The 25,052-nt window shown below is 46.6% G+C and overlaps 1 protein-coding gene across 2 annotated transcripts in view; it reads right to left on the bottom strand.

Moving 5' to 3' along the window:
• Positions 1–300: 300 nt before the first annotated feature.
• Positions 301–25,052, bottom strand: part of PRSS12 (serine protease 12) — a 641,810-nt gene continuing 617,058 nt past the window's right edge. Inside the window, exons 12-13 of one of the 2 annotated variants that reach the window (XM_078675945.1) lie at positions 21,468–21,748; positions 301–4,385 (exon numbers count right to left, since the gene is read on the bottom strand). In XM_078675945.1, the coding sequence (XP_078532071.1) occupies positions 4,078–4,385; positions 21,468–21,748 (589 nt within the window). In that variant the 3' untranslated portion in view covers positions 301–4,077. The remainder of the gene's footprint in view (positions 4,386–21,467; positions 21,749–25,052) is intronic. The other variant, XM_078675946.1, reaches the window with a different exon arrangement.

Raw genomic sequence — 25,052 nt, 5'->3', positions numbered from 1 at the left:
TAAGTGCCTGATTTCGATCTCGCTGGGAAAGCCCTACGGCCGACTCGCGCCAGTAGAGCTTTCCGAGCGACTCGGGCTCCTGGGCTCCGTGCAACAGAGTACAATGTGCTGCAGCGCTGACGGACTCGGGTCACTCGGTGCTCCATTTAAGTCTATGGCAGCCTGGTGTAAGTTGCGTACAGATGCTCCCATAGACAAAAAAAGCACGTCTCAAACAAGTGCACCCACTGTCGCGGGGACGCCTCGGTACAGACAGCACCATGCATGCATGTGTAGGGGGGCCCCGTGGGTCCCCCCCAGTGATCGAGTCGTAGGGCCCCTAGTGAAGTGGGGTCCGCTACGGACCCCCGAAGTCTGCTTCCCGGAGTTTTTTTGAGTCGGTGGCTCCGACTCGATCCGGCTGCTCGACACACGCATCGTACTTGGTCATCCGGAAATCTGCCCCGTTGCGCTGTGCGTGTCAGCCTTGGTGGAGTCGTCCAGTCGGGCTCGCTGACGCATACGAGTCGCTCGGAGCGCGAGGCGATTTTCACACCATACTTGCTCGCTCGTACAGCTGTACGAGTCGCCCGGAAATCACCCATACGACTCGGACTCGCTCCTGACAGATGCCGTCAGGAGTGCTTCCGAGTGGGATTGGAATCAGCCCCTAAGTGTTGAATCTGTCTATTTTGATGTATTTTCAAATTAAAACATGCATATAAACAGCATTCACCAACTGATGGAGAGCATATGAAGCACTCTTGTAAGGTTTATTAAAGAGCTGCCTCTCAGTTGTGGACCACTGTGAAGGTTGTTGAGCATTCTACCATTTAGGCCAGTCACAGAGTAGAAAAAGGTGCTCACCTTTAATAACTAGTTGAGATATCTCACAGAGATTCTTTGTATTTGAAATATTTCCTGCTAAGTTGGGACTGCCATATATGTTGCAGTTTGTTATTTGGAATGTTTTATTATGTTGACAGGAAACAAAAACCATGTTTGCAATGAATGGTGCTGCTACACACATCAGCTCAGTTCGTCAGGTACCAGAATCCTCCCAGGAAGCTGTGATATTTTGAACCAACACACCAGAGCCACTGTTTTAGAGAGAAGGACAAGAATGTTTCAAAATGAATGTTACTTAGGATTGTTTTTGATTTTTCTTGTCCATTTTCCCCACAGTTATTTCTAATAATTTTTCAGGTGGGTCCAAGAAACATTGGAAGACATTACTTTGGAAATAAATATAGAAAACTACAGGTGTTTTTAATCAACCCTTCTGCTAAAGTGTCCAAGTGAAGGCAATAATGATTTGGAAAGTAAGCAGAGTGAGGACAAGTAACTGCATTCAGATGTCTTGAATTCAAACACCTATCAAGAATGCTGTGGCAACTGTTCTTCCCTTGGTCAAATTACCAGTTCTGTGTGCTGTCTGATACAATGCTTAATCCATGAAAATTAAAACACTCTGCTTGGACACCACCGTAATCTACTAACAAATGTCCACCCATGCATAATTTATGTATTCTAGAGGCACAACTACTTAATTCATACTTCAATAGAGTTCTTCATCCCCTTGTATTGATGGAGAAATGGTAAGAAATAAGAAGCTGAACCGGGCTAGTTCAAATCAAGCACCTAAATACGCTTGTTAAGAATAAGATAATTCAAAGAGCTGTGTTAAAGTTAAGAAAAGCTAAGTAAACAGCTAAACTATCAACTATTCAACAACTATCCATTGGTTAAAAGGGAGAACTGACCGAACACCAGATTCAAATCCTACTGAGTTAGTGTTTGATTGATGAATCAGAGGGCACTTCTTTTTATTTGCACATTTATTATGAGAAATGGTTGCACTCTGTTAGTGCTGCTCTGAGGAATTAAGGGGCTGAGGTTCCCTTCACCAATTCTGTCCTCAAAGTAGCCCACTATCTTCTCACAGGCTGGGGGCTTCCCATGTGCCACATATGGCCAGACAACCCTGATGTTTGGCCATAAATTAAAGCAACATTGAATTTATTATGTATTGACCTAAGACTAACACGCATAGAAGCTTCTCTTCCACACTTACAGTAATAATAAATGAGAATCTTTTATGTCAATATATCAGTTCCCGGTACTAGTTAGAAATGTTCTAGCTAGAGCAGGACACATTTTTCATACCCTTTTTCACTTATGGTGTACTATCAGATTTCTGCGTATTACAATCACTTTGTTGGACTTTCACAGCAGTACATAGAGGTGTTCCAAATAAGTAACCTCAACACCACCTATGCGATTTGATATACTGTCACAAGTCCTAATTGTGCACAGAACCTGGGAAGGATGATAAATTACTTCCTGTCCATGTGCTTTGGAAAAACCCCAAAAGGGAACCCACTTGCTCCCTTGGAATTCCACAGGATCACAAATTATTCCCCTTCTTCTCCCAATATAATTCCTATGTCTCTTTATTGCTCTGTACAAGTTAGTTAGTTGTGCCCCAGCTGGGCTTTTGAGATACAAATACCAAGACATATATAGGTATAAGATGATGTGCATTCATTTGCTTATAAAATATTATACAAATGCTATTATCTAACTGGGTTTCAATTTTCATGCAAAATAGCTTTACCTGCATACTAGGCTTTCCATAGAAGAGTTGAATCTAAAACTGAGTCCTAGCTTAGTGAACAAATATTCCATTGACTTACAACATAGGAAACAAGAAAAGTGCACATAGTGGGCTAAATTCAGCCTAGAAATCCGGAAACTGGCTGTATAGCTACAATGCGCGTGAAGTTTTCATCAGACCCATAAGGCCATAGGGGCCAAATTTGCTCTGCAGTCTTGTTCGCAACAGTAACCATATATGCAAAATTAGGCCAGGGAAAGTTGAAGAGGACACCTGGATAATATTTCCTCATTAAAACACAGGCTGGAGCATGCAAATGGGAACTATCAAACTAATGTAGATGCAAAAGGAATATTTACAGCCAACTGTACAAATGCAGAATAAAAACATCATAGTTAAATAAATCATTAGCACCAATTGTGTCAACACATACACCACTGGAATGGCCTTGAATCTGTAGAAAAGTCTTAAGTTCGGGTGAGCTCAGCATTTGCTTAGGCACATTGGACAGCAGAGAAATGGGAATCAGAATGAAGTATGCCTTTTCAACACAAACAAGCACAAAGTTGGGATTTTCTTTTGGCTTTTTTCCAGTGTCAATTTTGCAAAGTTGTGTTCTTGAGTAACGAGCTGCTGAACCGTGTCTCGGCAGTCAATATCAGGGCTACACTGCATGCTGGCAGAAGTTGGCTTGTACCGGTTCAAATCTCTCAGTAGTGCATCTTGCCTTCTCACAGACCAGATGGTACTTATGGCTGCCAGGGCTTCCTTTCCACAAAGAGGCCAGAGCTCCAGCAGCATATGTGTAAGCAGATGAGGTAGGTCTGTTTGTGTGACACAGCTACGTACACGGAACAGGGAGAGACTGGACTGTTTGTGATCTAGAACTAATGGCCACCTATAGTTCCATGAAAACCCCCATTAATTTGAAGCAGGCCCTACGAATATGGTATTAAAAGCATGTTTTTGCAATTACAAACAAAGTGAGAGACTTTGACTTGTGCACCACTGTGTCAGTGCTTAAGTGGGCCTAATTAAATTACTCAATGTTTCTTTGTTTACTATTGAAAGGAACCTGATCACCATGCGTAATTACCATGTGAATTAAACCCAGCACCTCCTGGTCTGTACTGAGCAGTCTTTGGTGTAAATATTGCAATTAATTGTTGGAAAAGCAATTGTTCCACCTATAGGAAATTAAAAACCTGGATTGTCCTTAAACATTTGCTTTCAAGTACACTTTCATCTGCAAACAAAATGTATTTAATTCTTGTATATGCTTTGGTTTTTGTATTGGTGTTCCCTAAACTTAATGAGGTAAATCTGCTTTCACTGAGCAAAGGAAAAACACAGACACGAACAACAAAAAGATATGTCCCTGCTTGGCCCAAGGTATGCTGCAACCCTAGTATTCTAGTATCTCCTTTAGCACCCACTGTTGTTGCCCCTTTCATGAAATCCTCCTTCCTGAGCAGGGCTCCTCATAGTTTGGTCACACTCTTTATCCATGGCCTAAAAGCAGACACTTTAGTGTAGACTCCAGGAGAATCTTTCACTCCGCAACCATATCCCCAGGAGGTTACACCATAGACAACCCAGTTTCCTCCTGGCCGTTCGCACATCAGTGGCCCACCGCTGTCTCCTTGGCAACTGTCCACATGCTTCTGTTCTTGGAAGCTCCCAGCACAAAGCATCCGCCCTGTGAACCGACTCTTGTATCGCTGTGTACATACCCTCTTGGGTAGCAGAGGGATGGATGCCTCCTGCAACGTCCTGGAATAGGCCCTTCCTTTCAGAAAAAGAAAACACATGTTTGATTAAGGATGTCTAATAAGTATTTTGCATTTTTAATATCATGATGAATTAAATATTTTGGGAAAAACAACCCATGCAAGATGCACAAAAGAAGAAACACATACACAATTGCCACCCCCACTTGCCACCACCTCTGCCATAAGAACATAGGTATTTTATGAAGGGTTTCCACCTCAGAAACAAGGTATTAGAAGGTATGTACATGAAAATGATCATTATGGAACAGTCTAATTTTAGCTTCAGTAGTTATTCGTGTAACCAGGTTTTCACAGTGTGGGCATGTGACTTACCTTTTGGGGTGTACTCCTCTCTGTGTGGAATGTTTGGTGCTACATGTACAGGAATGACAACTCTACCTGGTTCTTGAGTTAAAATGTGATAGGGACATGATATCTTCACTAAAAATCAAGTGTCTCCTGTGTGCTAAGAAACCTCCATTGCTTATCGTTTTTCCTAATGAAACACACTCACAAGCACCATGGGTGCCAGACTCAGAAGTGCACTTAGATCCTTGTCCGCACAGACTAAAACTCAAAGGAAGCACAACTGCAGCTCTCCAAACTGTCAGGCACAGTCATTCACAATACTCCACCTCAATCATACTTCTCCCTGCTGTTAGCCCTAGAGGCACATTTTCACTACTCAATCTTTGACAGGGAGCCCCAACTGTCAGCTAGTGGTGGTCGATCCCAGTTGTGTCCAACACTTAAATGAGGCACAGCTCATGCGTGGGGGTGTGACCCTCTGATATCTCTCTTGAGTCCACCTTAATACCTGGCTCAGGTGTGTAGCAATGACCGTGAGACAAAATATGTGAGAATAAAGCCCCATTTTTGAGCGTGCACCCCCACTTCTCTAGGATAACCAAGGTGGGTGACAGACCGTAGTGAGGATTGACTGCATGTCACCAATGTAGTGTGCCCACCAAAGGACGAGTCGGAGATCCTGATCGTCCAGTCCTCACGTCTCTACTGGTCCAGACAGCCTTTTCAGGGTTGAGGCTAAGCTTATTAACATCCTTCTTGGCTTCCAGAGAACAGATGATATACTGTGTTGGCCTTAAGTCAGCAAATTTCTGTTTCCCTTGCAGTGTCCCACAGGGGTCAGCACTGTCTCTGACTTTGTTTAATATATATGTAACACCTCTGGCAAGACTAATTAAAGATCATGGTCTAATGCTTGTATCGTACGCAGACGATACCCAGATAGTGGTATCGGTCACTCAAAGTGTGGACACTACAGCTGTCAGGTTTCATAACTGTCTAAATGATGTTATGGCATGGATGAACTCAAACTTTCCAAAGCTCAATACTAAAAAGATTGAGGTTATTTAGTTTGGGTAGAAGCCTTCTATATGGAGCCAACTATGGTGGCCCTCTGAGGCTGGGAACTGTCTTGTTCCCATTACCAAGGCCAGGAAACTTGGATTTATGTTAGACAGCAATCTAAAGTTTGCTCAACAAATTAATAAGGTATCTTCTGCCTGCTTCTTCACACTGAAAGTCCGGCGCAAAATCCTGCAGTTCATCCCACTAACTCTTAGGAAAACTGTAGTTGGGCCGTTGGTTCTCTCTAGAGTCGACTATGGCAACGCTTTATACTGGGAGCAGATAAAGGCGGGATTGCCAAACTGCAGTCCATACAGAATGCGGCAGCTCGTGTGCTACTTGATCTCCCCAAACACCATTCCACATCTGTCAGTATTAAAATGCTCCATTGGCTCCCAGCTCGGCAGCGAGTGGATTTCAAGGCCCTCTGTCTTGTACACACAGCTTTGTATGGACGGCGAGCTGGGGATGTGCAATATCTATTCCCCTGGTATTCGCCACAACGCTTTCTCAGGTCAGTAAATACAGGACTGATTCTGGTCCCCAAGATAAAAGGAGCCAGATGGGGGGGAAGAGCTTCTCATATCAAGCGGCCAAACTGTGGAACTCCCTCCCCACACTGATCAGACTACAGCCTAACAGGTACCTTCTTAGAAAACTAATAAAGGCATAGCTTTTCCCATAAGCTCTTAGATTAATCAGCGTGAGCCTTGGCATCCACTCACCTTAGCTGTGACAGTTATGAAACCTGACAGCTGTAGTGTCCACACTTTGTGTGCGCTTTATGAGACCCAGTCAGTCAGTCAGAGGCTCTGACCTATCATTGTAAGCCCCCCATGCAGGGTTAATGTTAGGTCCCTGCCAGAAGTGAAGAGGAGCCACAGGAGTTCCCCATAGGCAAGGTTCGCAGGCCGAACAACTGTACTGCCCTGTTATACAAGAGTCTTAAGCTTAGCTAGCAAGCCAGGGAAGGTGAGCCTACCACAAGCAGCAGTTTATTCTGATGGTGTAATCCAAAGGCTGTGCCTTTCTTACTATCTGCCTTATCTGAAGATAGACATTCTCTGCATGTATTTTGTACTGGAGACACCAGAGGCAACACAAACCTTCTGTGATTTGAATTAAGGAATGTTTGTAACAGGTTTGACTGATTTGCGAAATCCAGTTCTAGTTTTTAAGTAGGGTTGGATAAGCTGGTGGAAGATGTATCGATTGAAAAACAAAAGCTTGTGTAATATAATCTGTGCATTGTCAGGTATCTTCTAGATGCTGCCACATGATGGAACGGGCATGTAATATAATGTACTCCTGGAAAATATTACCGTTGAGTCAGAGTGAATGCAATTATCTAGATGAAATCCTAATAATTAGTTGATAGGGAATTTTCAATTTGACTAGCAGTGGAGACAAAGGTATTAACGATCATTAGTGTTCAGGGTGTACTTTGTTGGCATGATTATCAAAAAGTGGGGTATATGGGGTCCTAAATTCCTGCAGCTGTATCTGACATTTCCAGTTGATCACATGAGATAAATGTGACAACATATAACCATGTTATTTTAGCATCATACCCAGAGGAGATCAGTGGTATCATGAATGCAAAGCATGTGGTAGGTAAAGTAGATTTTGAACATGCATTTTCCAATCAGACAACTTCTCATATTTCCTGGCCTTTGACATGTGTATGGCCTCAGCTTCTGTCTATTCTGATACACCCGTCAGCCACTCTTTGGCACCACCTTATGCATCATCTAATGGCTGTCTGTTTATTTGCAAGCCCCAGTACCACCCCTTCACTTTATTCCCATGCTTGCCTCCCTTGATGCCAGTAGAGGTACCCAGCAGGCACCCCATAGGACTGTAGGATATCCACTGCCCCTCCACCATTCTACCAGTAACTACTCTTCAATATTCACTGATCCTAAGGCTTTCCCAAACTAGAGAGAAATAATGGTCCCTTTTCACACAATCAGAACTTGAGATTCAGGTCATGCATCAAGGATGGGGTCAAAAAAGAATATAAGTTTGAATCTCACATTACTCATGGCTATATATATATATATATATATATATATATATATATATATATATATATATATATATATATATATATATATATATATATTCGCTAAAAAAAACATAGGTTTTTACAGACGTTATAGTTAGGAATTAGCATTTAAAAAAATAGAAATTCACTAAAAAAAACATAGGTTTCAGGGACGTTATAGTTTGTTGGACATTTCACTAAAACCAGAGAAATTCGCCTGTTATATTTAGTTGAGCTAACTATAACTTGTGCGCCCGCAATGCACTAATGATGATGTCACATATTACATCTTTCATGACATGGTCAGTGACATCACTGATGATATCTCAAATGACATCACTGATTACATCACTCATGACATCATCCAGTGAATGTGTGTTTCTGTAAAGGTTAAATATATTTTATATATATATGCCAAGGTGTATTGAAGAATGAATACATTTACAAGTGCCTAAAGGGATTATTTAGTAGGTGTGTGGCGGACTGTATAAGTGAGTGATTGAACATGTCTTACTGAATGCATGGGTTAGTAACTAAACTGTAAACATCTGTATTAGTCTCTCGGTTGGTGTGTAAGCAACTGCATGGGTTTCTGAATAGCTACATGAGCGTCTATATAGGTTATTGATTTGTTGTCTGAGTATCTGTATGGGTCCCTGAGTGTCTCTGTGGCTGGGTGAGTGGGGGGGGGTGTATGAGTATCTCCATAGATGTCTGAGTGGGTGATTCAGTGGTTGTATGGATTAAAAAGTGCATCTGTGAAGCGCTGTATGGGTGAGTTAGTGTATCTATGGGTGTGTTGGTGAGTGAGGTGAGTGAATAAATGTCTCAGTGGTATATATACTTACAGATATAAGTAACTACATATGTTTTAAAGCAGTAGATGTGAGTGTTGGAGTATATTAAAGACTATACATGAGAGTAAGTTATTTGAAGAGTGAGTGTATAAATACGTATCTGCTTCTATCAGTGATTGTATAAGACAGAAAATATGTGTTAGTATCTATAAATAAGTGATGTGGTATGTCTAAAAATAACGAAGTTGGTGTGTAGAACTATACACATGACTAAATGGGTATGTGATTGATTATTTGCTTTACTGACTAGGTGTGTGAGTAACTCTATGGATTAGTGGCAGAGTGTGACTGGATGTATAGATGTATCAGTGCATATTATAGTTCTGTATTGATGAGTAACTACACGTATAAGTGACTGGATGTGTGTGTAGACCTAGAAAATAGTGAGTGCTATGTAATATATGACATTCTTCTGTGTATGGTTTCAAAAATAGTAGTCAGTATTTTAGGGCCAGATAACGGCAACTCCCGGACCCTCGACAAAATTCATTCTCCACACAGCTATGTCGCAGCGGCCAGACCATCTCACTTTGCAGCACAAACTTCTCGCTTTGATCCCCGCTCTACTCACCCTTAGGGGTCAGTAGTTTGCTCTTTACACATACCGTATTGATTTACCTTCGCACTCCCTATACAACACCACCTAAGCACCATATACAAGTTGAACATGTGTACAGCGCCCAGAGCACATGACTTCACAGCATAACACACACACTTTGGGCTCACACTTTCATCCCCGAGTCCAGCAGCAGCTCAATTTAGCAGCATGACACTCCAGGCAATACTTCACTTAATTTCTGTACCCCGCACTTTCAGACCGGTAGGGGTCAGTAGTTCAACGGCGTTACCCCGAGTCCGTCAGCAGCTCAGTTTACGCCCCCAGCGCCATCAGGCCATAGGAGTGAGTAGTTTGGACTTTACAAATACCTAATTGATTTCATACAAGCTAATTTACCTTTGCACTCCCTCTATAACACCCCCTAAGCACCATCCACAAGCTACAATGTTCGAAACAAAAGTTCATCCAAGTAGCTATAACTACATGCTCATACTACTTGGACAGTAAAGGCACAGCGGCCAGAGCACATGACTTCACAGCATAGCACACACAGTTTAGGGTCACGCTTTCATCCCCGAGTCCGGCAGCAGCTCAGCTTAGCACCATGAGACTCTAGACAATACCTCACAGATTTTCCGTACCCCAGGACTTTCAGACCAGTACGGGTCAGTAGTTCCTCCTAGTAGGTATAAACACATGCTGACACTACTTCCACATGTGTCGAGCAGCGGCTACGGCACATGACTTCACAGCATAACACACAATTTGAGCTCACGCTCTAATCCCCGAGTCCCACACTAGCTCACCTTAACACCAACAGACTCTAGGCAATACCTCACTTAATGTCCATAACCCACCACTTTCACACCGATAAGAGTGAATACTTTGCTTTGCACCCCCTCTATAGCACACCCTAAACACCCCACAGAGGTTACAGGGCTCCTACTCTCCTCTTTCCCACTATTTTCTCCCTTTTTTTCCCTTACTCGCTTCAACGCAATCACAAAATGGCAGCCAACACTTCCTAGTTGCAACAGCTCGCACCGCTTGCAGCCAATAAGCAGCAAGCTCGTGACGCCTCAGCCAATCAGATGGCAGAATTCCCAAATATCAATATCTGTAAATCTCAATATTTGGAGAAAACACGTTTTGAGACCCCCCCTTTTTTCTCGGCCCCTCCTTGACAAATCGCCCCCAAACTTTCAACATAGGAGCTGATATCAACAAAGTTTCGAAAATTTGGCAAAGATTCATCAATCGGCGCCAAAGTTATTGAGAATAGAATGTTGTGATTTTCCTATGGTAACTAGGTCCTACCTATAACTAGGATATATATATATAGGGCAAGTGTCTGTTGTTCATCAATCGATAGAGCCATGTTGGTTAGGTTTATTACTGTGTTGCATGTCTCCATTGATGTGTCTATCTTCGTCTGTTTTTTCTGTAAGTCGGCTTTGTTCTTTGCGCCATTTCTGCCCCACCGTCGGTTCTTCCTCCTTCTGATTTTTGAGGATTTGTTTTGTTTTGTGCTTGGGCTTGCCTCGGTGTCCTCGGTCAAAGGCTCATGAGGCGTTCTACTCGTAAAAAAACTAATTCATCCACTGGTGTAGGTACTTTCTTGCGTTGGTTAGAATTTCCTCCCACTTCTGGTTCAGATTCTGCCCCAGAGCTGATTTCTGATTCACTTAGTTCTGGGGGGCACGGTAGAGTGCCTTGTGCTGCTGATAGCTGTTGGTGGTGGATGTTGTTGAACTTGCGTGCAAAGGTATAGATTCTTCCTTGTAGATAGTCATTCCTATCACGCTAGAATTTTTCGGCTTTTCTTTCTTTGATGGTATTTTCATATTTTTGAACTCTCACTTTTATGTCGGCCAAGCCTTTGTTCACTTCCTCTTGGTTTGATAACTTACCAAGTTCCGTCATTATGGTTTCAATTCTTAGAAGCAGTTTTTCCCCGTCCGCGGTTGCATATTTGATTAATATGCGCAGCATGTTGCGCGATGATTCTGCGCTGTTGTCTGCCCAGTCTTGGAGCATGGCAGGGTACGGGTTTTCATAGGTTGGTGCCACCAGGATTCTTAATCCCCTCAGGATCCTGCCCACTTCCAGATATCTTTTCAGGGAGGTGCATTCCCACCATTTAGTTACTTCTCGTTTCCGCAGTTTTTCCAGTTCCCCCAACAGTCTTTTGAGATCACTGCCCCCGGATGATGGCTGTAAACTTTTGCTAGTGGATGGTGTTGCGTGTTCTTCATCCTTGTCTCTGAAGATTTCTAGCGCTGCCTCCTCGCGCTCTTTTTCCCACTCATCTGCCATCGTTGTTGGAAAGCTTATTTTCTTTGACACCCACTGCCTGTTGCGCGCGCTCCGCTCACAGGGCTGCCTCTCCCGCTAGCTTGTCTAATGTATACTCGCACTAAAAAAAAACGCCAGCCACGGCGAGTCTCACTAATTCTCTGTTTGCCCTCCGGCCCCCACAGAATCAGGATACTCATGATTGCGCTGTTGGTGAGATGTCTGCTTTCTTTAGATTCCAGCTGCGGGGGGCTCTCAGTTTTCCTTGTCACAAAGACTTTTGCCAAAAGTTTCTCTGGTAGCTGAGAGCACCGGAACGAGGAATGTCAGTGTGCGAGGCTCCAGATTGCCTCAAATATGGTTCCAATCCTGGTTTTGCAGTTTCAAAGCAGGCACCGACTTTGTGGAATATTGATCAAAGATTATGTTTATTCCAAAACGACCAGACGCGTTTCGGCAGACAAGTCCGCCTTGTTCACTACATTTGAGTTCACCAAAGTGAATGCGCATTTTTATAGCAGTACAGTGGAACCACAGAGGGGCCAGGTGAGTTGCCAGGGCAACAGGTGGGGTGGTGATAGACATGGAAAAGTTTGTGTTTTAAAATTGCAAGTCATTGTCATTGCATTACATTCATGTAAAAGAAGAAATACATTGAAATGCATTTAAAATACTTGCAAGTGCTTTTTACGATCTCATACATCTATCAGTGCTTTGTAACGGAATAATCAAATAAGATTTCTCTCTCTCTTGGCCTTTGCTCAGGTTCTCGTGGTGTTAGCTACATGTGCGTGCGACAATTGAAATAGACAAAATATCTTGTGTACGTGGCATAAAGCCAATGGCTTGCGCGCACATTCTGTAACAGCGAGGTGATGCAGTGAGTCATTGATCTGTTTGACTGTTGTGTTGTTCTGTGCATAACCCCGTAGGTGCAAGATGACTCGAGTATAACCCTAGTGTTTGGGCTCAATATTTCCATACTGAGAGTACTTGTGTGGCATTAGCTATTTTCACGCTGTATGTTTCGTTTCTTATGTATGAGAACGTGGCGGGGTCCTCGAGTTAATGCTTCTCATGTTGCACCAGTGAGCCTTATGCCATGCAACTCCCGGGCCGTGACTCATTTATCAGTTCGACTGTTGTGTTGTTGTGTGTAGAACCCCGTAGGTGCAAGATGGCTCGAGTATAACCATAGTGTTTTAGGCCAAATGCAGAAGTTACTACTTGTGTAACGATATATCTGTAAGAGACATTAGTGAGTGATAGATTCCTTACCTTAGAATATCCCCAGGCGTCAGACTGGATCCAGAATTTTTTTGCGTAGCAGTACCCTTGCGCGTCGGTAGGCGTCGTCTGTGGCTCCGCGTCCGTCGTCGGCGTCGTGGGCGCCGTGATGACATCATCGGAGTACTTAGACGCCGCTTCCGCGTGCTGACGTCAGTTCTTAGACACAGCTTTTCCGCGCCAGAAGCGCTGAGCCATGTTAAAAACCAACACTGGTGCCATTGAAACTAGGGCCCTGAAAGGGGATAACCCTAACCCTAGATATCGGTTTGCAGAACGGGGAGGATGGGCGGGTCGGTAAGGAATCTATCACTAACTAATGTCTCTTACAGATATATCGTTACACAAGTAGTAACTTGTGCATCTGAAAGAGACACGTTAGTGATAGATTCCTTACCTTAGAATAGATACCCCAGCAATACCAACCCCGGTGGTGGGTCTGCGAACCAATAATCACACCAGAAAGTCCTGGAGGACAGAACGGCCAAAGAAGCCATCCCTCCGGACTTGGCTGTCCAGGCAGTAGTGTCGTGCAAACGTGTGCAGTGATGCCCAGTAGCTGCCTGACAGATGTCTTGTAGGGGCACTACCCGGCCCAGGGCAGTTGTAGTCGCCGTGGCTCGGGTGGAATTAGCCCACAATCCAACAGGGGGCTCCTTTTTAGCCAAGGAGTAACATGCCTGGATACACAAGATGATCCACCGGGAGATGGTCCTCTTGTGCACCGCTTTCCCCTTCTTAGCGCCCACGTAACCAACAAAGAGTTGGTCATCCACCCGGAACTGGCGTGTACGATCCAAGTAAAATGAGAGCGCACGTTTTGGGTCCAGACGGTGGAGCCGCTCTTACTCTTTAGAGGGGTGCGGAGGCGGAAAGAAGGTTGGCAAGGTGATGGACTGCCCGATGTTGAAGGCTGTGACAACCTTGGGCAGGAAAGATGGCTTAGTACGCAACACAACCTTGTCCGGATGGACAGAAAGGAAAGGAGGAGTACAAGAAAGGGCCTGGAGCTCACTCACTCACCTGGCAGAGGTGATGGCAACCAGGAAAGCAGTCTTCAGAGTAAGAAGGCGGAGAGGACAGTTGTGAAGTGGCTCAAAGGGAGCGCACATCAGGAATGTAAGAACAAGGTTCAAGTCCCACTGAGGCATCACAAACGGAACAGGAGGGAACGTGTGTATGATGCCCTTTAGAAATCTGTTTACAATAGGGGACTTGAACAAAGAAGGTTGATCAGGCAGCCTCAGAAAGGCTGAAAGGGCAGAAAGGTAGCCCTTGATAGTGCCCAGAGCAGAGCCCTGCTGGGCAAGAGAAAGAAGGAAGAGAAGAACCTCAGAGAGAGGGGTAGCAAGAGGATCCACAGACTTTGCTGTGCACCATGCCACAAATCTGTTCCACCTGCAGGCGTATACCGACTTTGTGGAGGGACGGCTGGCTGCCAGAATGACATTACAGACTTCAGGAGGCAAGTCAAATGGCCTCAACTGTCGCCGCTCAATCTCCAAGCATGGAGGTGGAGACTGGACAGGTTCGGGTGGAGGACCGTCCCCTGCTGCTGCGACAGAAGGTCCTCCTGAAGAGGCAGACGAACCGGGGGATCGACTGATATACTGAGTAGCTCTGGATACCAGTACCTCCGTGCCCAGTCCGGAGCCACAAGGATGACTTGGGCCCGGTCGCGCTTGATCTTCTTCAGCACTCTGGGCAGAAGTGGTATAGGCGGAAAGGCGTACAACAGACCGCAACTCCACTCGCGTCGAAAAGCGTCTCAGAGCGAGTGCCGCCTTGGAAATTCCAACGCGCAGAACTGATGACATTGCGCGTTCTCTTCGGTGGCGAATAGATCTAACCAAGGCTCTCCCCTTCGCTGAAAGAGGCCTTGCGCCACGTCCGAGTTCAGACGCCATTCATGATCCATCATGCACCGACGGCTGAGCTCGTCCGCACTGGCGTTCAGAGAACCTGCCAGGTGTTGAGCCACCAGGGTCATGCCCTGGCGTTCCAGCCACTGCCAGAGGCGCAGAGCCTCCTGACAAAGGGTCCGCGACCCCACCCCACCTTGTTTGTTGCAGTACCACATGGCGGTGGTGTTGTCCATGAACACCTGCACTACACTCCCCCGGACAGAGGGGAGGAATGCTTTCAGTGCTAGACGATTTGCCCGCAACTCCAAAAGGTTGATGTGGAGCCGGGCCTCCGCCGGAGACCAGAGGCCTCTGATCTCCGCCTCTCCCATGTGGCCTCCCCAGCCCTGGATGGACGCGTCCGTCACAACTACGTGCTCCGGTGGGGGAAGGGAGAGGGATCTGCCGCTGACCCAATCGCGGTCCGTGAGCCACCACTGCAGCTGTCTTGCAGTGCCCTCCGAGATCAGGACGTGGTCGGACAGGTTGCCCTGATGCTGGGCCCACTGAAACTTCAGGTCCCACTGCAGAGCCCGCATCCGCCACCTGGCGTGATGCACCAGTAGGATGCAGGAGGCCATCAGCCCCAGAAGCCGCAGCATCAACCTAACCGAGACCCGGGATAAAGGCTGAAAGATTGGAATCAGAGCCTGAATATCCCAGACCCGCTGTTCGGGTGGATAAACCCGAAACCGCGCCGAGTCGAGAACCGCTCCGATGAAGAGGAGCTTTTGAGAGGGGCACAGGTGTGGCTTCGGCACATTGATGGAGAACCCCAGCTGGTGCAGGAGATCTGCCGTAGTCTGGAAGTGGCTGACGACTGTCTGGGGCGAGCCCGCCTTCAACAACCAGTCGTCGAGGTAGGGGAAGACTGAAACCCCTAACCTGCGCAGATGAGCTGCGACCACCGCCATCACCTTTGTGAACACCCGTGGGGCGCTGGTAAGGCCGAAGGGGAACACGGTATGCTGAAAGTGCTCGTGGCCAACCGTGAACCGCAGGTAGTGCCGGTGGGCCGGCAGGACGGGGATGTGGAAATAAGCGTCCTGCAAGTCCAACGCTACCATCCAGTCTCCTGGGTCCAGGGCAGCTAAGACCTGAGCCAGAGTCAGCATTTTGAACTTCTCCTTTCGGAGGAAGCCGTTGACGTTCCGTAGGTCCAAGATAGGGCGTAGGCCCCCTTTGCCCTTCTTGGGTACCAGAAAGTAGTGGGAGTAGCAACCACACCCTACTTCTGGCCCAGGAACGCGCTCGATGGCCCCTTGGCCAAGAGGGCAGTAACGTCCTCCTGCAGAAGACGCAAATGATCCCCCGATACACGGTGGTTCTGCGGTGGCATGGCTGGAGGAGTCACCTCGAAGGGGATGGAGTAGCCCCTACGGACGATCTGCAGCACCCACCTGTCCGACGTGACAGTGCGCCAGTGGAGGTGGTGATGGTGAACCCTGCCCCCCACTGGCGTCACATGGGCCTGAAAGCACGGACTAGGAGGGTTTTGAGGCGGATGCTGCTGGGGAAGGTGTGGACTGACCTCGCCGTTGACCCCGACCGCCGCCACGGTGGTTTCCACGGCCGCCACCGCGTTGGGTATTACCCTGCGGAGCGTGGCTGGCAGCACGTGCGGGTACACCCCTTCCGTGGCCACGAAAGGAGTGAAAGGCAGCCGATTGCTGGCGCGGGGCCGAGAGGCCCAAGGACTTGGCAGTAGCCCTGGAGTCCTTAAAGCGCTCAAGCTCATGATCTGCCTTGTCGCCAAAAAGGCGACGGCCATCAAACCGCATGTCCATCAGTGTGTTTTGGACATCGGCCGAAAAGTTGGCGGACCTCAACCAGGCATGATGTCTGACCGCCACTGTCGTTGCCATCGCTCTACCTAGTGAGTCAGTGGTATCCAGCCCACACCGGATAGAATATCTGGCTGCATCCCGGCCCTCCACAAGGGCTTGGCCGAGTTTGGCCCGTACCTCCAACGGACACTCTGGCAGCACTTCCGCAACCGTATCCCACAGAGAGTGGGTGTAGCGGCCCAAGAGGCATGCGGTGTTGGAAGACCGCAGTCCCAGACTAAGGGAGGAGAAGATCTTTTTACCGTACTGCTCGTACCTCTTGGATTCCCTGTCCGGCGGAGCCGACGGGAATGCGTTCTGGGAATTGGAGGCCTGGATGACCAGGCTCTCGGGGTTGGGGTGGGTGGACAGGAAACATGGGTCACCCGGAGCCGGGCGGTGGCGTCTGGCCACGTTCCTATCTACAGGCGAACCTGTAGCGGGCTTGGACCAAGTGCCCAAAAGAACGTCGGTCAAGGCCTCGTTAAACGGCAGCAGAGGCTCAGCTGAGCATGACTGCGGCTTATTTTATTTATTTATTTATTTGTTAGATTTATAATGCGCATGGCTGCCCCAGCAACGGAGCGTCCCAGCGCACACCAACAACTCCTGGACATTAACCGCAGCAACCAGCCTTAAGCCGGAAAAAGCCAGGTCTTAATGGCTTTCCGGAACGCAAGATGGTTCTGAATTATTCTGATTGATCCGGGAAGCGAGTTCCAAAGTTGCGCAGCTAGGCAGCGGAAGGAACGACCACCCGCTCTGGCTCTCTGGACACGCGGAATGCATACAAGTGCTGCGGAGGCAGATCTTAAGGGGCGGCGGGGGGTGTAGTGCTGCAGCAATCCCCTCAAGCCCACCGGAGCCTATGGTGATAGGATCTTATGTGCTAAGCAAAGCGTCTTAAATTGGATGCACTTTGCTATTGGCAACCAGTGAAGCCTCTGTAAGACCTGGGAAACTGAACAGATAGAGGGGAGAGCCAGCAACATGCGAGCAGCCGCGTTCTGTGCCTTCTGCAAGCGCTTAACGCTGGCTTGGTTTGCGCCTAGATAAAGACAGTTCCCGTAGTCTAATCGCGACAGAATGGTCACCTGTAGGATGAGTTGGCGAACTTTCGGGGGGAAGAAACCCAACAGAGGTTTCAATCCCCTTAGAGCGCCAAAGCATGATCCGGCCATGGCTTTCGATTGGGCGACGAAAGTTAGTTCGCTATCGAACCAAATACCGAGATTTTTCACGGACTCCTGGAGCAGGGTTCAGCTGTTCCGGCCAATAACTCTCGGACCACATCCCTCTGTCTCTTCCGAACAGCAGGATTTCGGACTTGCCTGCGTTCAGCTGCAGGCAGTTCGCTGCCATCCAGTCCGCTATAGCGGCAAGATCCTCCTTAAATCTCACCAACTTTGTGATGTGTTTTTGGGAGAAAGCAATCACCAACTGGGTGTCGTCGGCGTACGATACCAGTGCCAAGCCCCTGTCCTTTGCCAATACGGCCAAAGGCTTAAGGACCTCAGTGAGGAGGTTAGTCCTCACGGCCGCGACGGGGAGCTCAAGGCCCAAGGCTTTGGCTGCCCTCATCAACACCACACTATATGTTGCCCCCTCCTCCGTAGCCACGGTAGGAGGTGAGACAAAGCCAGTGTCGGGCAAAGTGTCCAGACCACTGGCATCCCCAAGTTCACCTGTCCAGTCCTCCTGGGACTGACATTCACGTGTCAGAGGGTCCTCAGACCCCTCCCAATACTCCTCATCACCCATCTCCTGATACTCAGGGTCAGAAAATGATGGGGCCGGTTCATGGAAAGTAAACTCTCCGAACGGCGTCTAAAGCGGCGCCGCTTCGGCGTCGGAACCGGGTCGAGGGAGGCATCGGGGACGGCGCTGCCCGAGGACAGCGCCGGGGGTGACACCTGGGGGGGTCGGCCCCGGGGAGGTCGTTAAGTCACCGGCGGCGACCCGGATCTGGAACCAGATCCAGTGGGGCCCTGCGGCGCCGGGCCCTGCGGCGCCGGCGGCGTCGGAGCCGAAGCACCTGACGGCATCGGGACCGAAGCCCCCGACCTACTAGGCCCCCCAGACGGGTCCGCTGGGCCCGGAGGCGCCGCAGAGCCCGTCGGAGGAGAGAGGGACCTCATGGCCATGAGGAACTGCTCTATCTCCTCCGGCGCCGCGTTAGGCCCAGGGACCGGAGGGTATGAGGCCGGATGCGGCGCCTGTGTCGTGATCGAGGCAGTGGAGACACCGACGGTGAGGGTCGGTGACCGACATCAGTCGGTCGCAATCCTCACAGGGCTTGAAACCTGGCATCCCTACCGGCACCGTTCGGAGTCGAAGACTCGAAAAAGAATGATCAAAAGAGATCAAAAAAGTTAAGTTAAAAAAGACTAAGGTACCACTTTTTCCGGATCTGCGCTGATGGCGCGGAAAAAAGAAGAACTGGCGTCAGCACGCGGAGGCGACGTCTAAGTACTCCGACGATGTCATCATGGCGCCCACGACGCCGACGACGGACGCGGAGCCGCAGACGACGCCTACCGACACGCAAGGGTACTGCTACGCAAAAAATTTCCGGATCCAGTATGACGCCTGGGGATATTCTAAGGTTAGGAATCTATCACTAACGTGTCTCTTTCAGATATTTCCATATATAGGGTACTCGTGTGGCATTTATTATTTTCTCGCTGTGTGTTGGTTTCTATGTAAGAGAACGTTTCGGGGTCCCCGAGTTAATGCTTTGTATGTTGCCCCAGTGGGCCTTATGCCCTTTAACTGCCGGGTTGGATTCTACTGTGGAGATATCAACAGCCCTACGCATGGATTGGGGACCTTTCCAAGTCTATTTCACCAACTGTCGCGCTTATGTGAATGTCAGATAATGGCGGGTTGGGAGAGAGGGAGCCGTAGTGTATATAAATGATCATAATTGCTGTGATCGTAATGCACTGCCTGGCTGGTAGCTAGTGTAGTGTGGTGAATGTGTGTTTCCTATGTACAGTGCGAAGTGTTGTGTGTGTATTTACAAGTAGATGGTGACTTAAGATGTTTCAGAGGAGTGGGTTTCTGACTTAAGAGGAGCGCGAGAAGGCGTTTAAGGTGGCTTATGAGGCTGGCAGATGTCAGGTGTACGCTTAAGGCTTCATCCGCATTGTGTCCATTCGGGATTTTACAATCAAGCATGATAATGTATTTGGATTCCAATCGCCGCAGGGTTTGTTGTCTGTTTCCCCCCCCTGGGGTTCTGTCTGACACTATCTATCACAAAATATGACAGGTCTTCAGCCTTGCAATTGTGATGTGTATTTATGTGTCGTGCCATCGGATAAGAAAGATCATCATTCCAAATGGCCATAAGGTGTTGCAGGATTCTTTGATGTACGGGGTGTATTGTGCTTCCCATATATATACACACACACACACACACACACACGCACACACACACACACACACACACACACACACACACACACATTTATGTTAATTTCTGCTAAGTCCCCCTCCCATTAATAAGGAGGGTAGACCACTTTATTTCTGATCTTTATACTTCCAATTGTGTAAGTCACGCTAAGTTTTTCCCCATAGCTTTGTTGCACAGTTGGCATAAAATTAAACCGATGCCTACCGGCCAATATACCTTATATTGTCTGCAACTGGAAGTCCATCATTTGTAGAGAAACACTACTTTCTTTTAGTACGAAATTAAAAAATGAGGAAAAGCAACCCATGACTCATCCAGTCTTCTGAGAGAGCTTTTGTAGGACTAGCCAGTTGCCAGTAGTATAATTCAATTTCTTTCACTCTCACAAACTCAGCATGCCCTATGCCAAGAAGAAAGGTGCTTGCAACACGCCACTTGATATTGTACTTGCTCAGAATCAGCCCAAAGCTGATGCTCAGCAAGTCAATGACTATTTTCAAATTCACTAAAGTAGTTGATAGAAAGGCTACCCCTTAGTACTGGGATGCCTTCATGCCTAACACACAGTACATTGATGCTTTCAAAGGAGGCAGATCCAATATTGTCCATGAGGGTTAAATCCATGCCTAAATTGTAGGAAAATCACAGATTTTGTAAATGACCCCTCTGGATAAGATGTAGGTAAATGTATCTTTTTGTAGAGATTTTGAGAACATGGCATGGCTTTGTTGCTTGTGGACTAATGTTATACCCTGATTTAGAATAGATAAATCAGTAAGTTGGCTCCTTACAAGGGAAGCTGATGGGTACTAAAGGGGTGACTTTACCTGCTTTATCTATTGACTGCATTTCTCTCCAGTCACTGGAATTAAATTTTACCTTGGAGAGATAAGGGCAGCTGCCCCACCATGGACCTTGGATTAGTTTTCACCTATCTATGGAGAGGTAGTGAGAGGCATTCCTCTGTAGATGCCTGGATCCAGGTGGCCCAGAGCACACACATAAACAGGAAAGCTCACTAGATGGGTTACAGTACCAGGATAGGTGCTCATGGAGGTCATTTGGAGGTAGTCAGGGTCTCAGCTGTGACCCTTTGCTTGCTCCATGCTACCCCTGACACTGAGGCCAGGGGTCGCAAGGAAAGTGTCAGGTGTAGCAAGGAACAAGCTAATGGTCACAACTGCGACCTCTGACTCTCTCCAAATTAAGTCCATGCAGGAGCTGGCTTCTTGGTTAGTACATTAACTTCTAAGCCTTACCTCAGATCATTTTTCAAGAACAGAGGAGGCCAAGCTAGCCTCGTAATCTTTTGTAAAAACAGAGGGATTTCATGTGTTGTTCTCAATCATTTGTGGATTATAAAGCCTGCCTTTGACTGGGCCTGGCTGTTCCTCCTGACAGCCATTCCAGTCGGTGGGGGAGGCTTTAGATAAAACCTAATTTTAACATGTCACTCATTTTGGGACGTGTGTTTTGAACTACATTTCAGGTGTTAACTTCAGCATGATCTACCAAACACCTGACAATCAGCTTACCTGTGTCGCCCCAGCCAGTAATATAACAGTTTGGTGCGGTTTTCAGCGGCCTCTCTCGCTTCAGCGGCAAGCAGGCTGGCAAGACATGAGAGCTGAATTTAGCACACTGTTCTTCTGGTCCCTGTAGTCTGACCAGGGCGATATCATAGTCGCTGCCCTCAGGTCTGTATTGCTTGTGGATTTCAATCTGCTGGATACTGATATCCTCTTCGTATTCCTCGGGGACGAGTGTGTGATAGTCTCCAACTCTCACCGCGTAACTTCGAGTATTGTTCCCATACCTGAGGAAAATGTCAGTAGAACATTTTATGAAGCGCACTGAAATTAAAATATGATACACATTCTACATTTTTTCAACAGGACCAACTTGCTGAAAATATCTAATCATGCAAGTGGCAAAAATAGGGTGAAACACCAAGGTGGGTGGTCTGGATCTGAGTTTGACAAAAAACAAGTTTGCAATTATGACAATGGTTTACTTGATGCCAAAATGCAGTTGTGTTTTTTTTATTTGGATCTGTGTTTAGCTTTGCTTAGCATATTGGAACTGTTTAAGTTTTTTTCCTAGTGACACCCTCATTACAATCTAATGATTGAAGACATTAGTCTCAAATTATAAAGGTATTTGTGCCCCTAAGTAGCTATTAGGTGCACAAAGGCCATCACATAGGAGTGCAAACTCGTTAGTGAGCCACAAAACATGAGTTTCAAAACATGAAATTACATTTGTGTATGATTTTTGTAGTAAACCTGCTAACAGACTATGTGTTCCAGGGTGCGGAGAAGTTCAAAAAGTGTGAACTCTCAAAACATTGTGGGTATTCGCAAACCATGGTCATTTTCACCCTGCATTCAGTTGGATATTTACTCCTGAGAAAGCCATGAATAGGTCCCTACTCAGTGTGGCACTGGAGAAACACCCCCAAATTTGATGGGGCTTACAGAAGGGGAAAAATAATTTTCCAGTGGAGAAAGAAAACAAAAGGTTTTGCATGTGTGAATATATTTAGTATGATTTTCCCACATACGACTTGTTGCATTTCCGTATGCAAAACGGTTTGTGACAACACGCAGAAAGCTGTAGCAGATGCCACTTCTCCAGAATTAGTCCAGGATTCATCATACTTTTTAATCTGGAAAACGTTCTTGGTGGATTGGTATACTTACTTTTGAGGTCCTGTCTAGTCCTTTGTTCATAACTAAATTAAAATCTCCTCCCAACACAAAGGGGGCTGTTATCTCTAATAAACAGGATTCCATCTTAATTAGAGCCTCTGGGTTATCATTATTTGGCCCATAATATACATTTCGCATACCATTACTCCGCAAGTCAGAACAACGACTTGCGGAGGGGTGGTGCTAGAAGTTGGAATAGTATAATTTACTATTCCAACTCCAGTCAGTGTGGACACTAGGGAATGTGTTTGATTTTAAATTCCCCCCCCCCCACACCCCTGCAAGTCGTTGTTCCGACTTGCGGAGTAATGGTATGCAGAATCACAACGCAGTCGTTGTGACGACCGCTTTGTGAATCCCTACGGGGAAAATGATTCGTGGTAAACGCTGTTGCCACTAACCATCTGCCCAAACAATCAGATTCATATTTAACTAATCTTATTCTGCTATTACTCTTAACAATAATGGCAGCTCCCCTAGTACTCCCTCTCTGGTCAGAGCTTACTACCTCCTGGTCCCTTCTAAACTTGTCAAAGCATTGCCTACATTCGGTTCTTTCTAGATGAGTCTCTTGTAGTAATATAATTTGGGCAACACTAAGAAGTTCCATAACCCGGGACACTTTCATCCTGTATTTCAACCCGTTAACATTCCATGTTAGGAAATTAACTACTTTAAACTTATCCATACTCAGGATCTATGATACCCATTGTTACACAATAAATCTTGAGTCCAACTCATGGTCATTTTAGATCTTTACTCTAACCCGTCAAGAGATAATAAGGACTATTTTTTTATTCTTCTCCCACTGCTCCCAGTGCCCCCAATCCTCCCCCCACAGGCCCCCTCCCTGGGAAACACCCTCTCTAGACCTTGGGCGATATAATCCGCCCTTTGTGACCCCCCCCCCCCCCGTCCTACCCAGAGAAGAGAACCTAAAGTAAATTGAAAAGAAAAATCAGCCTATCTGTAACATTTAGCCAAAAGCATGCTACTAACCAATTTAGTGTCTTTAGGGAACTCATACCCTTTTAACATAAAGTTATGGCTCATCATTCCATCTGTAACAGAAAAGTATCCACTTCTTCTGGATTACTAATATTGTACATTTTGTTTCGCCACATTATTTTTAGCATTGCTGGGAATTTCATCTGGACCTGAGCTCCCTTACTCAGTAGCTCATTCATTCTAGTGCCCAGATCCCACTGCATCTGAGCTGTCCTCTTACCAAGGTCTGATCTAATTTGATAAGTAAAACCATTGTGGCTTAAGGAACCCCCCCTTCAGAGCCTGTTCCAACACTAACTCTTTCACAGTGAAAGTCAAAAAGTTTATCAGAATCTTTCTGGGAGTCTTCCGGTCTGAGTTCAGCTTAAAAAGATCTCTGTGTGCTCTCTGAATCTCTTACTCCCAATCAATTTATGTCCTATCCTTCAAAACGTCCTCTCTCAGGAGGCCACATATAAAGGCCTTACCGTCTCCTTTCTCGGCCCCCTCTGGAAGTTTGATGAATCTCAAATTGTTACGTCAAGATTGAGTTTCCAGCCTTTCAAAGTCGTCTTGCAGCATTCTGTTCTGTTTTTCTAATGACTCAATTTCCTTGGAGTTACCCGACACCACTACTGATAATGCTTTAACCTCCCCTTCCAGGATTCCAGTACGCAGCACAAGGTCATCCAGTTCTCCTCTAGTATGTCACACTTGTCACAAATCCCTTTTTGATTCATCTCGGATATCTCAAATTTCTTGAAAATATCCCGCCTCAAATTTAGGAACATCCGTTCCATAGAATTTTCACCTCCATCACCACATAGAGTGCTATCACTTTGCTTAGAGTTCTACACCTCCCCCGCCTTACTACTTCCTTGACATGGCTCAATACTGTAAGTTATGGCAGGGCTAGAACAAAGATTAGGACTAGAGTTGGGATTTATCTCCAAACTTGAATTTTCAGCTTGTACCTCTTCCACCTGTATGAGTCCTGCCAGCGGAGTAAATCGATTCTCCAAGGGAAGTGTGGCTGTTTGTGACTTGTTCCCCTTTGCCTGTGAACTTTAAACCTGTTCCATGATTTTAAAATAAGATCTTAAGGATGGTGTAGGTTTAACAGGCACACTCACTCCCTTTGGACCACAGCGTCTTGGTTTCCCGCCCGACTTTGACACCTTCTTTTTAGGGGAATCACTACAGCTTCTTTAACTGCCTTCTCCCTGATGCCTCCTCCCTTACTTTTACCCTCTTGGCGCAACCAAAGCTGATAGTAGCTCCTTACTCGATTTTCAGATGGATTTTTAACCGTATTTTCAACTTCCTCCGTGATAGCTAACTCGGTTGAAGGGTTAATTTGGGGAGATTTGCCCCATCTCCTGTGTTTTCACTATCTCCACTCCCCTCTCTTGCTTCTTGAAA

Source organism: Lissotriton helveticus, chromosome 2_1, assembly GCF_964261635.1.
Source record: "Lissotriton helveticus chromosome 2_1, aLisHel1.1, whole genome shotgun sequence".
Taxonomy (NCBI): Eukaryota; Metazoa; Chordata; class Amphibia; order Caudata; family Salamandridae; genus Lissotriton; species Lissotriton helveticus.
Note: the sequence above shows the minus strand (reverse complement) of the source record. Positions and strands in the feature narration are given on the sequence as shown.